At 44.9% G+C, this 14950-nt stretch overlaps 4 protein-coding genes across 11 annotated transcripts; 3 read left to right on the top strand and 1 right to left on the bottom strand.

The window, feature by feature from the left end:
• The first annotated feature begins 682 nt into the window (after positions 1–682).
• LOC120446221 (glycine receptor subunit alpha-2) lies at positions 683–9129 on the top strand. Of its 8 annotated transcripts, none has more exons than XM_039627085.2 (12): positions 683–754; positions 2153–2526; positions 2622–2776; positions 3403–3479; positions 4962–5061; positions 5141–5295; positions 5653–5742; positions 6835–6990; positions 7046–7410; positions 7475–7603; positions 7697–7801; positions 7905–9129. In XM_039627085.2, the coding sequence occupies exons 3-12, from the start codon at positions 2715–2717 to the stop codon at positions 8091–8093; spliced, it is 1428 nt and encodes a 475-aa protein (XP_039483019.1). In that variant the 5' UTR covers positions 683–754; positions 2153–2526; positions 2622–2714; the 3' UTR covers positions 8094–9129. The 8 variants fall into 8 exon arrangements, with proteins under 8 accessions (XP_039483019.1, XP_039483018.1, XP_039483016.1 ...); XM_039627084.2 differs by having other exon boundaries at positions 684–754; positions 7475–7591; positions 7893–9129; XM_039627082.2 differs by having other exon boundaries at positions 686–754; positions 2153–2567; positions 7893–9129.
• Positions 9130–9282: 153 nt separating this feature from the next.
• On the bottom strand, positions 9283–13244 carry LOC120446220 (periodic tryptophan protein 2 homolog). The gene is made up of 10 exons (XM_039627079.1): positions 13041–13244; positions 12876–12988; positions 11555–12820; positions 11159–11498; positions 10948–11093; positions 10744–10891; positions 10448–10682; positions 10218–10379; positions 9653–9869; positions 9283–9595 (listed from the first exon to the last, which is right to left on the bottom strand). The coding sequence occupies exons 1-10, from the start codon at positions 13056–13058 to the stop codon at positions 9391–9393; spliced, it is 2850 nt and encodes a 949-aa protein (XP_039483013.1). The 5' UTR covers positions 13059–13244; the 3' UTR covers positions 9283–9390.
• A 102-nt stretch (positions 13245–13346) lies between these two features.
• Positions 13347–14289, top strand: LOC120446225 (pre-mRNA-splicing factor Syf2). The gene has a single exon (XM_039627092.2). It carries the CDS (start codon positions 13497–13499, stop codon positions 14178–14180), a length of 684 nt encoding a protein of 227 aa, XP_039483026.1. The 5' UTR covers positions 13347–13496; the 3' UTR covers positions 14181–14289.
• Positions 14290–14371: 82 nt separating this feature from the next.
• On the top strand, positions 14372–14938 carry LOC120446227. Its single transcript, XM_039627094.1, has one exon. The coding sequence runs from the start codon at positions 14372–14374 to the stop codon at positions 14861–14863; it is 492 nt and encodes a 163-aa protein (XP_039483028.1). The 3' UTR covers positions 14864–14938.
• The last annotated feature ends 12 nt before the right edge of the window (positions 14939–14950 follow it).

Genomic DNA, 14950 nt, shown 5'->3' on the forward strand with positions numbered 1-14950 from the left:
TTAATGTTTTGGTTACTTTGTGGAATTTTCAAGTCAACTCGCATGCACCTCGTTGAAAAACCCAACCGATGTCAGTCAACAACTAGCTAGGAATATTAGATATTAGGATATTACTTTATACATTCCAATATCGAGTCTATGCAGAACCCACTTAAAGATCATAGCTGTCATGGAACACCCAAAACTAAATAGATAACCTTTCAAATTTTCTGTTTTTATGTATTATTAATAATATTATTAGGACTATTTTTCTTCTACTTATAATTACACATGTACAATGATTATGATAATGATGGATTTGTGGCAGCAAGTGGAAATTACACTTGATCATTCTCATGGCGGGTGTGGGCATGGGGATTAGAAAATCCCAAACACACTTCCAGGGAACCCAACACCAATTTGCAAGCGAACCGAGGGCCCGCACCCGCACCCGTGCCCATGTCCATGCCCATGCAATCGTCCTTCCAGGCCCCCATCGGGCATCGCCCATAGCCCATAGCCAGACCCATTCCGAACCCAACTCCCATCATTGTAAGTGGAAACCCGTTACAGTTGGTTGTCGTGCCTGAGCCTCCGCAGAACGTTGGGGATTTTTTCGTATGTCGTATTAAAGTTGGCAAGGCGAGCGGCCAAGAAATTCGCGTATTTTCACTGCTTAGTTCCGCTCCGCTCCATTCAGTTGAGTTGAGTTTAGTTCAGTTTAGTTCCTGAGCGAAGGCGAACGGACTCGGGCGCGCGTCGTTCCCGCAGCGCGGTAATTCCCCATATAATAATAATATAATAATACATATCTGAATAATATGGCCTGGTACAAGATGGTGCATGGAGTATGGTGTACGGTGGAGTTCGCGTGAGGCAGGCGTTAAAGTCGCGCAATTTTAGGCAGTTCTTTCGGAAAACGGAACCAACCCCCCGCTGGAGCATTTACTAATGTAAATGCCCCTAACTACATAATTAATGTAATTGTAATTGCTGGGGATCGAACATCCTGGTGTTGATATAACGAAATGCGGCGGCATGTTGGGGCCTTTTAAATTTCCATTAATTTCAATCCGAGCTCGATCTTTGAACATAGCCGCCCGGCAGGATCCAGCGCATGAATATTAATGGCTTTCATTTCGACTCATCTGAGAGTTAGTGCGTGTTTTCCATCAAAGTGAAACCCATCATTCAGGCGAATGTGTAGATACAGTATCTGTGAGATGTGAGATCAACGTTATGACATGCCGTGTGAGTGATTTGGGGAAGATCCCTATCTGTGTCTGTCCACACCACTTCCCAAGTGGTCGGGCCGGGCCTAGCCGGATACGGTTCATCTCACGATCTGCATACAGCCGTAGTATATAGAAATACTACCTACATATGTACATACCTATTGCCCGAGAGCTGGCAGATCTGGAAGTGGAATTTTTAATTTGCGCGAAAATACCCATTGCCATTGCCAATGTCAGCCGCAGAAAGTAATTTATAGGAAGTGGATGTCCATGCAATTATGTGTGTGCTGCTGGCCAGGAAGCCTGCAATTGAAACCCTCGATCTATCCATCTAACCCACTGTCCCCCACTGTCCGCTCCCCGTGCATCTGGGAAATCCGCACACTGGTATCTGCCAGATATCGGTCGCATAAATAGTCGCATAGATTGAGCTGTTACACCGGCCACCGTAAAAGCTGTCTGTCTGTTCAGCGACTTAAGTAAAATTGGCACGCGATTCAATTGAATCTTGGCGAGAAGTGTGCTCTGTGCTGTGTGCCGTGTGCCGTGTGCCGTGGCCGGGGCAATTGTCAGTACATCAGCATTATGCCATGCCTTGACCGCCGGCGGAGCTCCACCTCCTCCTCCTTCTCCTCCTCCTCCCGCTCCCGCTTCTTGCGACCCTTATGCGTCCGTACGTACAGTGTGGCCTTAACCCCCTTCTGAGCTAGGGAAACAGAGTATTTCTTTGGAACAATAGGATTAGCTCTTTGAAATATTTGTCTTAAAAATAGGTCCAGTACTATGCTCAGAACTACTTTAGTAAATGAATCTACACCATTTCCATTTAAGGGTATTCCATATCAACAACCAATAAAATAATAACATTTTAATAGTCGTTTTAGCTCTTATTCATAGCTCTTTCTTACGATATTAATCTTAGTTCCACTTGCACTTAGAAAAAGTTAACCAGAGTGACCACTGTAGATACCGTTTTACGACAGCAATCCGCAATCGGACGCCTACACACCGAGCGTGGAATCCACATATCACAGATGCGGATTCAGATACTCGTATCTAGATGATCACTCACTCGGCGCGCGAACTCGGCTCTTGTTTATTCGAGTTCCGAACGGCAGCCGAGTCGGAGGGAAAACCTTGCGGATTAAGTTGGCCCCAACCAGGACCCCGTCTATGTGCGATCTCTGCTCTCCATATATACGAATATATCTTTTGTTCAGTGCATATAGTGTGTCGTGCATATAGTGAAAAGCCGCCAAAAAGAAAGTAAGAAACCGCCAGAGAACCACGTAAATCCCAATCAAAACAAAATGTAAGAACCAGACCAAGCTACAGCAGTCCAAAGAAATATAAGTTGCGAATTCCGAAGGCGAGCCAATGCAAATGATTGAAAATATTGTGTTACAGAAACCGAATTATGAAATTCCCACGTCGGTGTAAAGTGAGATGATTTGAGGTCTGTGTGTTACAAATCCTTTCCCGTGCCGTCGCCCCAACATCATGCTCGACAAATTCAACACAAACGCATTCATATCGTTTGGACTGGGATTCATACTGATGTGGTAAGCTCGAGTTACCCCGATTCCCGATGCCCATTCCCCATACCCATTCCTTATACCATCTCGAGCTTAGAGTCCGCCAAGTGCAACCCCAACTTATCCCAGACCCAGAATCGTTTCCAGTTCAAGGGGAACCTTCGGCCTGCCAAATGTGCAAAATCGGTTCAGTTCAGTTAAGTTCGGTTCGGTTTAGTTTGATTTCGGTTCGAAATACCTATAGCAAGGTCAATTGGATCACAGTCAAATGAGAATCCTGCACGGCATATGCGGCCGATTGGAGCGGAGGAAACTAATGTTATTACTCGCCTGCCAGGAGGTTAAACACCAAAACAGAACAGCACAGCACAGAACTGAACAGAGCCGAGCTGAGCTGAATCGAGTCGAATCGAATCGAATGGAATCGAAGCGCCGGCCAGCACGAAGTTAATTTCAAATTCAGACTTAAATTGACAAAGTTTCCTACAGTTGCATGTGGCAGACATCAGGCGAAAGGACTACCCCTGACTCACCGCCCCAAAAAGGTGGGGTTTCCCAAGCCACCAATCCCCACTATCCAACCCAACCAAGTACTTCCCACAAGGAACTGCATTTGAATTTCCCCCTTTTGTTTTGTGCTGCTCATTTTGCAGGCTGAGCGAAGCCACGGAAGCCCACATGAACTACACAGCCAAGCCGCGAGTAGTTCTTCCGCCTAATTATGTCAAGGGTAAGTTGAACTCCACCCATAGCTGTGCCCCCGGCAAAGCCCCCTAATAGCCCCCAACAGGCCCCAACAGGCCCCAATGCCCCGATGCAATACGGTTACGGCCTGCGAATCGTACTCCTCGGAGGTGTCCTTTTCGATGCGGTCTCCTTCTTTTGTGTTTAATTGCTACGGATTGCCCACAGCCGTTTTTTCCTTTCGGTTTTCTGATTTCTGATTTGTTTGCACCATGAAACCGCCAACCGTGGGTTTGGATGTGGATATGGATATGCGTGTTCGGGGTTTTTCTTCACTGTTTCAGCCTTTATTCCTCTCCGCTGGTTTCGTGACGCGGAGCGGCGCGGCGAATTTCAGGGCCTCCGTCTATGGCATACTAGGTTAGAGTTACGGATTACGGGGTATGGGCTAGGAGCTACTGGGGTCCCCTCAGTCTCCCGGGCGGGGCTTTTGACGTCATCCGGCATTACGATCGATTAAAATCAAAATAACATTTTCCGGCGCCAATTGCCTGCCCGAATTGCCGAAGAATTTGTGTAATCTAAGGATCTGAAGGAGAGCTGGCATTAAAGTTACATTACTTCGTAAAATGCTTCATGCTAAACGGAAACATTCTACCGAAACTCATCCGCATAATTGTATGATTATGAGTATGAGGTGAACCAGTCAAATTATTCGCTTATTAGTTCCCTTTTTTTTGGTTTGCACCTAAAGCGACTAAAGTTCACTAAACTTAATGTTCACCATAAATTTCTCAACACAATTAAGTACATTTTGTGCGGAAAAAAAAAGGCTGGCAAGCGCTGGGTAATAAATCTTTAAGACACATATATTGAAAAGAAACATATGGTTATCCACTTAAAATCATTGTCTTGCCAATTAGTGCGGTACGTGAATAACAAGTTTGAAACACCTTTATCTGATGTATAACTTTGTTTTAGGCGAACTCAAATTCTGGAAAACATACTTCTTAAAAGTGTAATATTCATAAAGTATGGTTAAAATTGTAAGTGAATTCTAATAAATCGCATAGAATTGCATTGCAAACTTATGCAATAGCTGCTTTGGTTTGTCAGAAGCCGTTGGCAAAGGTATAAATAATTCACCAAAATGAGCGGGAGGCGTGTTTTCTTCTTTCGAGGCAATTGCTGGAGCTAATCAACACCTTTATTTCCATCGATTTTCGCGGGTTGTGTAATACGCATGAAAACCGTGAGCTGCCCCTGAACTTGGTGGGGAAATCGGGAGTTAGGTGGTAGGAGTAGGGGGTTTCCTCGAGTTGTTTTTGGGGATTCCAGACGGAGGCCCCTTTAAAATGAATTCGCGCACGAAAGTTTCTCCGCATTTCTCAGTAGGATGGGCTGGGGTAATTGTGATTCGTGATTTGCGATTTGTGATTTGTGATTTGTGATTTGCGATTCGTGATTGTGCGAATAAAGTGTTCACACCAAATGTTGGCTAACCGGAGATCGCCTTGATTTATTGCAGAAATACGACCGCCCTCGAAGAAGGGCTCCCCAGTGATAGTAGACTTTAGCATATTCGTTGTAGATATTAACTCAATTAACGTAGAGGATATGGACTTTAGGTAAGTGCCGTCGCGGCTGGAGACACCTCAGATCGGAGGATCGTAATGGAGCATATAGCGATACTGTGTACATTTTCAGAGTAGACATGTTTATACATCAGCGCTGGCTGGAGTCACGTCTGGAGATCCCAGATGACATATTCGAGGAGGGCGACGACTACGTGACGCTGCTTCCAGAGGTCTTTGAGAATTTTTGGCAGCCGGATCCGTACTTTCTTAATTCCAAAATTGCCGGTACGTCCACCCCCACTACTCAACCCCATAGACTATGTATGTGTATGTGTATATGTATGTGTATGTGATTAGTGTATGCGAATGCTTCATGTTCGATTAGTTGATTAGTCGATTAGTGTGTGTGTTGATATCTGTGTGTTTTATGTAAGTATCTTGTACCGGGATTCATGCACTTTGTCCAGCTGAGCTCATCACCCTATGTGTCTCTAATTAAACTCTATAAGTGTGGACCGTTTGTATATAGTAACGAATTACTTTGTTTTGTTTCCTTTGTTTGTTTGTTTTTTTCCTAATCCATCGGTTACTAATCCACCGACTAACAATTCCCGAACTAACAATACCGACACTTCTGCATAGGATACGGAAGTCCATATGTTGCGTCCACTTCCCTGCTACGCAATAAGGGTGAAAGAGATTCGAAAAACTTTCATCTAGACAAAGATATAAGTATATCAAATTGACTCTAGATCTGTGTTTGCCACTTTTGTGTTTCTGTTTTTGCCAAAATCCATCGAAATCGATATCAGTTTCAGTATCAGTATCAGTATCAGTATCAATATCAGTTTCAGTTTCAGTATCAGCGCATAACTTCCATCCAATGTCTCCTGTATATTCAACATTCTTCGAAATCTATCTATATACCGAATATCTAAAGGCTGAATCAAGTGTTTTTCCTCGTGCCATTCAGTTCCTTGTGTGTATATATATCCATACATCGCACACCTAGCGAAAGAACCAGTGTACATTTAAGTTTTTTTTTAATTTTTTCCCCACCCAATACCGGACCCGCCCACTTGCGGCCCTCATTATACGCACGAAGTCCATTCCGGTTCCAATGCCATGGTCAAAACAGGACACTCCAATCCACCGTAGAGCCACCCGTAGTCCCCCTCCGCCATGGTCAGGACCATCGCCCACGCTCCGAATCCGAAAACGAAAACGAAAATTTGCAGTTGCACCCGGGGTCCTGATAAGATCTCACCTTGGAATCACGTGTGCACCCCGTTGGCAATTTGGTTTTTTCCATTTTTGGTTACCATTGTCAACATTTACAAAACAAAAATCGATTCCAAATCGGTCAGCCTTGTTCATATACCCAGTCACGATTCTAGAGCACAAGTCTGTCTTGGATTTTCAAGTAATATAGTTTTTGAAAACGATTACGCATGTCGTACTTTTATATATAAATTATTGTTTGAAATCATTATCCGCAAGTAAATTGAGATCCGTTCACTTGTACAATTTTTAAGTTTTTATTATTAGTGGATTCTAAATCCATTAAAAATGTTCAAATTCAATAAAAAGAAATACATCATTCGTCGTTAGTAGATAATCGCGCTTTAACCTAGACGTTAGGTGATCACAATCAAGATCACCATCACGGCACCACCAATTGACCACCAATTGATCACCACCCAACCACTAAACCACCACCGAAATGCGCAAGAAATGAGTCTATCGATGCCAATGCCATAGTTCTAATCAAAACCCATTTGTTCCGCATCTCTGCAACGTCTTCTCGATGTCTTTTCGTTGTAGAAATAGCGACACTGACCCACAAGTTCACGTCGGTGACGCTCTACAAGAACAAGACGGTGCGCTATGCGGCCCGGATGCACGCGATCATCGCCTGCCAGATGGAGTTCCAGCTGTACCCCATGGACATCCAGGTGTGTCCCATCTACATCGAGAGCTGTAAGTTTGAAGACCCCCCTATGGCAGCTTTATCTGACGATATCCACTTTCGAAGTCTCGTCGAACAATCAGAAGGTAAAGCTGCGCTGGTCGGACTCCGGGGTGACCCTGAATCCGGAACTGAAGCTGCTGCAGTACAATCTGGGCCAGCCGCTGGAACTGGAGGAGAGCGACGGCTACATGCCGGAGAAGGTGGGCAACTTCTCCCGCCTTACCGTATACTTCCGCTTCGAGCGCCAGATTGGTCATCACCTCATCCAGACCTTCGCCCCCTCATCGTTGGTGGTGATGCTATCCTGGTTCAGCTTCTGGCTGGGACTGGACGCCATTCCGGGGCGGGTAACGCTCCTGGTGACCTGCATGCTGACCCTGGTGACCATGTTTACGGGCGCCGACATCCCGCCAGTCGCCTACGTTAAGGTGGGCTCATTACTCCACTTGCGGTCCCAACTCGAACATAGAGGATTAATTTCACCTTTTCCAGGCCCTGGACCTCTGGATGGCCGGGTGCATGCTGTCCGTGTTCGCCGCCCTGGCCGAGTTCGTGGTGGTGAAAGTGCTGGACGTGCAGTACCAGTACCAGGTGAACCGCATACCCAAGGTACTGCCCATGGTAAGGCAGCTGTGGGGATATCGCTTTAATAAGTAATGCCACCTTCTTGTCGTTCTGACTTCGATTCGATTCGTTTCGATTCGATTCGCGTAGCGCATCAGCAACATGGAGAAGGGTCAGTGTGCGACAGTGGCCAGTTGGGAAGGCGGAGCGGTGCGGTCGCGGAAGGCCACACAGACGCCCACGACACCGGGCCAGGTGAGCTATTATTAACCACTCATATGGATATGTGGGGGAACAGGGGCACATGTCACACGTGCTATATATACTCCTATATGTAACTCCTTAGACCTCGCTTCAGGGAAACGGAGGACCGCCCAAGCCAGCAAGACGCCAGAGTCTACTTTCCGTGGCGTGGACGGATACGGATACCGGCGTGGAGAAGATCATGTGGCGGGAGATCGACAAGGTGTCCCGCGCTGTATTCCCCATCCTGTTCTTTGTGTTTGTGCTCCTGTACTGGCCGATTCTGCTGATGAAGTCGTCCTAGGATTTGGGGAGCTCCAGACTGCACATGTCTGGACTCCGTTAAAAAGTCAAACAAACGCGAATCTGCTGATGAAACTACAACTGTACCGGAATTGGAGCCAGGTGCAATGCCAGTGCCGCTAGCTCTTTGGATCCTAATATTTGGAAACGGAGCTATGTATCTGCTTCACGCCATCAAAGTACAAGAAACCACAAGGAAAGTCTACAGTTACCTACATATGTAATAGGTGCATGGGTATTACTACACAACCATCGGGTACATCGAAATGCCAGTACTGAGTGTATAGCTTAGTTATGGACTATTTGCTCACAGAGAATATATATTGTTCATTTGAGTATTTGCTTTGTACAAATCCGATCTAGCCTCGAACAATTCCGATATATCCCCCACATTATTTTAAATCTATGCCTCAATCGCAGAACTAAACACGTACGTAACTCTTTCGGACACCGCGCACTTCCACAGGTTGGATTGCTTTGCTACTCTATATATTCGCTATATTAACCAAGATCCCGCAACGATTACCCAAATTTGAGTTTAGTTCTGCCTTATACACCGGATATCAAACTAACGTATATCACTGTGCTAGTGACAATACCCACAGTCGAAAGGGTGGTCCCTACTTTCAAAGTATACACTCTTTACAATTGCGAGCTACACGCATAAATCATTTTCGGGCAAACGATTTGAATTGAACTTTTGTATTAGGCTTAAGCAAATCCGCCAAGATATTGAATTGGTGCTTTACGGAGATAATAATACAATGGCCTCTAAGGATATTTGGATTGTAAATACAAATAACGAGACGAACAGTGAATGCTTTTAGAGATTTTTACATATTTAGAATTATTTATCCATTATAGCGCATTTTAATGCAAACATTAGAGCTGTGGCTTTTACATCTAATACTAAAATTGACCTGTAGTTCAAACAGCGCACATCAGGCATAATTTTTGAAACTATAAACATATAAATATATATTTGTTAAGCTAAATCGAGTTTATATTTGATATGAAAATACAAACACTATGTAAATATATTACATCACTACTATATATTACATGCATGTATTTATCTAGGATTGTAACTGCTGTACCAAATTAAGTTTATATAAATATCTGTATTCTTTCCATTTTTAAGTTATGTTGTTCACTCAGCTATTCGTAGTTCAGTGAACCCTCTAATAATGTTATCGGAAAGCTTTAAATTTATTCTTAATAAAACCCAAGGCGCGTACATCTATCAAACAAACTATTCGTCGATTTAAATAACAAGGAAATAGGTGGTATGCTTGAATTCAAACCATCTCCTCTTCGGAACCGCTGTCGCTCTCCTCCTCATCGCTAAAATGCGACTGCCCATTTTCGTTGTCCTTCGACCTGATTAACAGCATTTCCTCATCACTATCTTCTTCCGTCGCATTGGTTTTGCCCTCGTTTTCCTGCTCCAACTTATCAGCTCTATCCAGAAGTACTTTCAACGTGTACTTGTTGTAGTCGCAGCTGAAAATATGAACCCCTTAGCGAGACTTCTGTAAACAACTAAAACAATTTACTCACATTTTGTTAAGCATTTCGTATTTCCGCGAAAGAACCTCGTGCAGTGCCAGCAATCCCGTGTGCTGAAAGACTCCATCTTGGTTTCCGTGTTTAGTCAGCAGACAGCAACTCCATTGCAGATAGAACTCAATGTGAGGCGTGGACTGGAGATGACGGGCCAATTGTTGCAACAGTCGCTGGGCAAACTCCGGCGATAGATCCGCACAAACCAGTTCGACTGAAAAAGCGAAAGAAGGAAGGGCTCAATATGCATGCAATGCAGACACGTGCTGGCAAAGCTGTTTATGGCAAGCCATTTGCATGTACTATTATAGTTCGTATGCAAGCGGTATTGAAAGGGGTTATTAACCAAGGTGAGAGTTGGGGCGAGGACCTTGAAACTGTTTATTAACACAGCAAAAGTGCAAATTTGCACATTCGATCGGAGAACGAAGTCAGGGCAAGTGGCGACCGCCTCTACGGCGGAGTGTGTCGCCGCTATTTTTAGTCGCGGCAGCGATGAAGGTTGCCAAAACTGACAAGGACTGGTCCCTGAATGCAGCAGGCGATTTAGCATTTTACTCACTGTCCTTATACGGCACTCGCTCCAGCACTAGGGCAATCAAATTGGGCTCGTTTAGCTTGAGGGACATGACCAACGCCTTGGTATAATTCTGCTGCTTGAGGGACTCGTGGACCGCTTTCGGTGTAACTTCCAGCGAGAGATCGAAGGGATCGAAAACAACACCTGGATAGTAAAAATGGAAGATTAAATATTTGAATTACTATTGTGTTGTAAAAATGGTTATAGCCTACCCTTATCTAAGGCGTATATGCAGAGTCCTTCAGTTCCAGCAGCCGCAAATGCCTGTCCCGTGGGTGAGAATTTTACGGAGAACACCCTAACCTCTTGCTGGAATCTCCTGGAGGACATGTCTCCCCGTTGAACACCCGGCAGTCTGATGGCCACCCTGCCACCCTCTAGCTCTTCGCGGTCTTCCACCAGAGCCATGTTGCCGAATTCACTTAAATGTTTCCGACTGATAAAGTCCTAGGAACGAAGTAAAAAGTGTGAGCGAGGGTTTTCGTCTAAGATTTCTTTGAGTACTTACGTTAAGTCCATCTAAGCTGTGGTTTTGTGTGATTTCAAATTTCTTTAGAAGTATAGCCTCCCGTACGTGATAAATACATATGTTCGCAGACTTGCCAGCAGCTAGTATGCACTCGCCATCCGCTGAGTACTCAATTGTGGAAAAATAACTAGGAAGAGATTCAGTTAATACATAATACTTATTATAAATTTGAGGTCATCTCACTTTGCCTGAGCGTTCTTTCTCGCTGTTATTATATCAGTTTCCAGACGTCCTGCGCTCAAATCATTGCGACCCTCTATAGCACTAACTTGGCCTGCAGATTTGATGTCGAAAATGATTATATTACCACTGAGAGTGGCCACGGCAATCTGCAAGAGTTAGAATGCAATATGTACTAATGTAATATCAAACTAACGATGGAGTTAACGCATACCTCTTCACCATTAGGACTGAAAGTAACATTTGTAACATCTGAAACAGCATCAATAGTTTCGTGCTCGCTGTTGCTCTCCAAGCAGTTCCATATCTTGACGGTTTTGTCCCAGGAACCAGACACCAAAGTAGATGAGGTAGCAACTGGAGAGAATGCTATGGAAACTACGGGTCCCTCATGGCCACTGATGATCTCCAGCAGTTTCCCTGTTTTAACTGACCATAGGAAGATGTCGAAAACATCCTGCCCGCCAGCCACAACCAGTTCGCCAGAGTAATCCACAGCCACACAGGAAAACTGAGCAGGATTTGGTGAGGTAAAAGTCCTGAAGTTGCGATATCTGAAATAAAGAAAAACGTATAAGTTTACCACGGTTAAGACCTGAAAAAAACCCACCTGTTGATATCAAAAGCACGCACTGTTCCGTCTAGGGAACTACTTACCAGGAACTTCTTGTTCCTGCTGAACTGTATGCCAGTTACTCCACTTGTGTGCTCGCTGAAAGTAACAAAACAGAAACTGCTCTGCGTGTTCCAAAGCTTCACCTTGGAGTCCTCTCCGCCAGTGGCGATGAACTGACCATCCGAGGAGTAAGCAATGCAGGTCATTTCGCTGCTGTGTCCCTGCTGTTTCATTATGTACTGCTCGCTTTGCCACTCCCAAACCAGAAGTTGGCCAATCTCCCGGGAAGCCAATGCCACCCAGTCACCTGTGCAGTTGAAGAGGGCCGCCGAAATGGGATAGTCGGAGATGTTCAGCGAATGAATCATGTTCACGTCAGGCAATTCGTAGAGGTAGAATGCTCCGGAACTAAATGCTACCACCAAAACCTTGGTACGAGTATTGTAGTTCGCCGCGGTAAGTTGCACATCCCGCTGCTCTTTGCGCGGTTCGTCGGCCAAATAATGACGAGTTATTTTCTTGTAAAAGAAGGGGTGACCCTGCGTCTCCTCCTCATTTTTTATATGGTTGACATCTTCAGCTTCTTTGGATGATTCCTCCTTTAACGCATCCTTTTCCACTACGTTTTCAACGTCATCTTCCGACTCATTGTCAGATGCTTCCTTTTTTTCCCTCTTCCTTTGAGGGGGAGCAAACTTTGGCCTTTCAGCATCCTCTAAATCCGAGGGAGCCAGGCTGCATTCCCACAAGCAGAGCTGACCATTGCGGCTTATGGTGTTCAAGTGCAAGCTGTTCGCCTCGAAGAAACATGCCACAATAGCATCTGTGTGGCCACTTAGGTTATAGGTGCGGAAATTCTTTGTGTAGTTGATGGCGACGATTTTGGTGGAGCTGTCCCGACAGCCGATGGCCAAAAGCCGAGAGTCCGAAGACCAGTCCAGCCAAGTGACATCGTCGTATCCCCCAAGGAATTTTCGGCGCAGGACAAAAGGATTGTACTCCCCGGTAATCTCACCGGGCGCACAGAATATTAGCACTACGTTCTGTACAGCCACGGCAAAGAATGCCCCATTTGGACTGAAGCAGATGCACTGAACGCCCATTTGGAACTTGTGACGATGTATCACCGTACAGGACACCATGCTGATGAGCTGCGCCTCCCCTTTTTCATTGACTGCGATAAGCAGACTTCCATCTGGGGAAAGAGCCAAGTTCGTGTAGTTATACCGCGATTCCAAGGACAAGGTGCGCGATTTGTTGCTGCAAATAAATTAAATATATCAATAAAATCCTTGGTTTTTAAATGGTAACTCACTTTTTCAAATCGTAGACCGTTATCCTATTGCCAACCGGACTGATAACCGAATTGCCATCCGGTGTGAAGACCAAGTTTCCATTGCGATATATTGTGCCCAACAGGTTGGAAAACTGTGAAATCGAGCATTAGCAATTTGTAGTGATAACATTTGGCACTAATTACTTTGTAGGAAAACTTCATTTTGTAGCGGGTTTTTAGCAAAAACCACGAGCTAAAATATAAACAAAATCTCCCGCACGTGTTGAGGTAAACAGCACATGAAGTTGGAAATGCACTAACGCGTTCTTAAATCCCGCTGCAGTATATACCACAACGGTGACGAACATCAAACAGAGCCAAAATTAAATAAAAGCCTTTAAAAGAATTTCAAAACATAAACAAATAAATGATTATTAAAATAGTACATTGTTTGAACTTTAAATTTTGTTGATTTTATAGTTATTAAATTTTTACATTTACATCAGCTGTCATACTTTTTATTTACTGTACTGCGCTGCAAAACAGATGTTTTCACTGGTGCTGCCAACGCGGCTCAAAACCTCGAATTCAGGGCGAAAAAACAAAGCAACGCATTTTCACAATTTCTAAAAAGTAAACAAGTTTTATAACAAACAAACGATGGAGACCACAAAAACAGCTGCTGCGGAAAAGTTGGCGGAGCGCAAGGCCCGTCTGCTGGACCTGCACAAGAAGCGCCAGGAGGCGCGTACGGACAACCACCATGAAGTAGTGGCAGAAGACGCCCGCAAGAAGCTCCCCAAGAACTGGGAGGCTCGCAAGCGACAAGCGGAATGGATCCTAGCGGACGACAAGGCGCGATCGGAGGCGCAGGCAGCTGGCAAGGATTACGAACGTCTAAAGCTTTTGGAGGTCTCCGCGGTCGATGCGGATCGCATTGAGAAAAAGAAGAAGCGTAAAGACAATCCAGATCTTGGTTTCTCCACATACGAAGCCCAAACAGCCAGGCAGTACAACAGATTGGTCAAGAGTATGCCTGCCCGCGATATGGAAAAGTACGAGCGCCAGAAGGAGGAGCTCGGCGACGCATTTTACGGTGGTGCACACACCACTTTGCATTCGAGGACGAAGGACACCCCAGGTGCTATTACCAAAATGGTTAATGACCTGGAGCAGCAGATAGAGCGTCGCAAGAAGTACTCTCGCAGGAGGATCTACAATGACGATGCGGATGTGGACTTCATCAACGAGAGGAACTCCAAGTTCAACAAGAAGCTGGACCGATTCTACAGCGAGCATACAGCCGAGATCAAACAAAATCTGGAGCGTGGAACAGCTATTTAAGTTTAGTATTTTATTATTTCTTAACCTTAAGATCAGAATCCGAAATGTACCTAATCAACTTTGTGTACGTATAATATTTGCCTATCAATAATACACCCTTTACATAAAATTCGGCTAAAATTTAATAGACTCTTTTACACAACCGTTTAATAGTTGAGTAAATATCGAAGTTAAAAGGTGTAAAATTACTTATGAAGCGAGTTGGCAGCTCCGATTCAAAGAGCAAAATACGTATTTTAAAACCTATCGGAATAATGCAGCAGTTTAGTGCGCGGGAGAAGTATTTGGTGTCCAATACCTTGAATTGCTGGCCCGTAATGCTGCAGGGCCATTCCGTGCTGATCGATCTGCACAACGAGACCTCCGTGGCCGGGATCATCGATGTGGCGGATGGACACATGACCTGCGAGCTCACCCATGCAGTTTTCTTCGATCGCAACGGCGGTCAGCACCCCTTTGATCACTTCATGGTGCGGAATCGCATGATCCGGCAGATCCACATACCTTCGCACTTGGATGCCGAGCAGGAACTTCGCAGCGCCATGGAACGGGGAGTCCTGCGAAGAAAGCGAGTGGAAACCAAGGGTGGAAAGCGGACTTTCAAGCAAAAACGAGCGGAAGTGCGTCACAAGGAAACATTGCAAATGATCTCCCAGCAACAAAAGAATAAGCAGGAGACCTAAACTAAACTTCTTATTTTTACCAAAAATACAGACATTTCTACTATTAAATCTATGAACCACAAAATTACCCTAAAACAAACAAGAGAT

This window comes from Drosophila santomea, chromosome 2R, assembly GCF_016746245.2.
Source record: "Drosophila santomea strain STO CAGO 1482 chromosome 2R, Prin_Dsan_1.1, whole genome shotgun sequence".
Classification (NCBI taxonomy): Eukaryota; Metazoa; Arthropoda; class Insecta; order Diptera; family Drosophilidae; genus Drosophila; species Drosophila santomea.

Excerpts from the sequence above, each read along its gene's own strand:
- LOC120446221 (XM_039627082.2), top strand. The coding sequence starts at position 2,715 with ATGCTCGACAAATTCAACACAAACGCATTCATATCGTTTGGACTGGGA. Across the intron at positions 2,777-3,402 it reads CTGGGATTCATACTGATGTG|GCTGAGCGAAGCCACGGAAG; the intron begins GTAAGCTCGAGT and ends CTCATTTTGCAG. Across the intron at positions 7,802-7,892 it reads CGCCCACGACACCGGGCCAG|ACCTCGCTTCAGGGAAACGG; the intron begins GTGAGCTATTAT and ends GTAACTCCTTAG.
- LOC120446220 (XM_039627079.1), bottom strand. Across the intron at positions 11,094-11,158 it reads TCAGTCCTAATGGTGAAGAG|ATTGCCGTGGCCACTCTCAG; the intron begins GTATGCGTTAAC and ends TAACTCTTGCAG. Across the intron at positions 10,892-10,947 it reads AGAAAGAACGCTCAGGCAAA|TTATTTTTCCACAATTGAGT; the intron begins GTGAGATGACCT and ends ATCTCTTCCTAG.
- LOC120446225 (XM_039627092.2), top strand. The coding sequence starts at position 13,497 with ATGGAGACCACAAAAACAGCTGCTGCGGAAAAGTTGGCGGAGCGCAAG.
- LOC120446227 (XM_039627094.1), top strand. The coding sequence starts at position 14,372 with ATGAAGCGAGTTGGCAGCTCCGATTCAAAGAGCAAAATACGTATTTTA.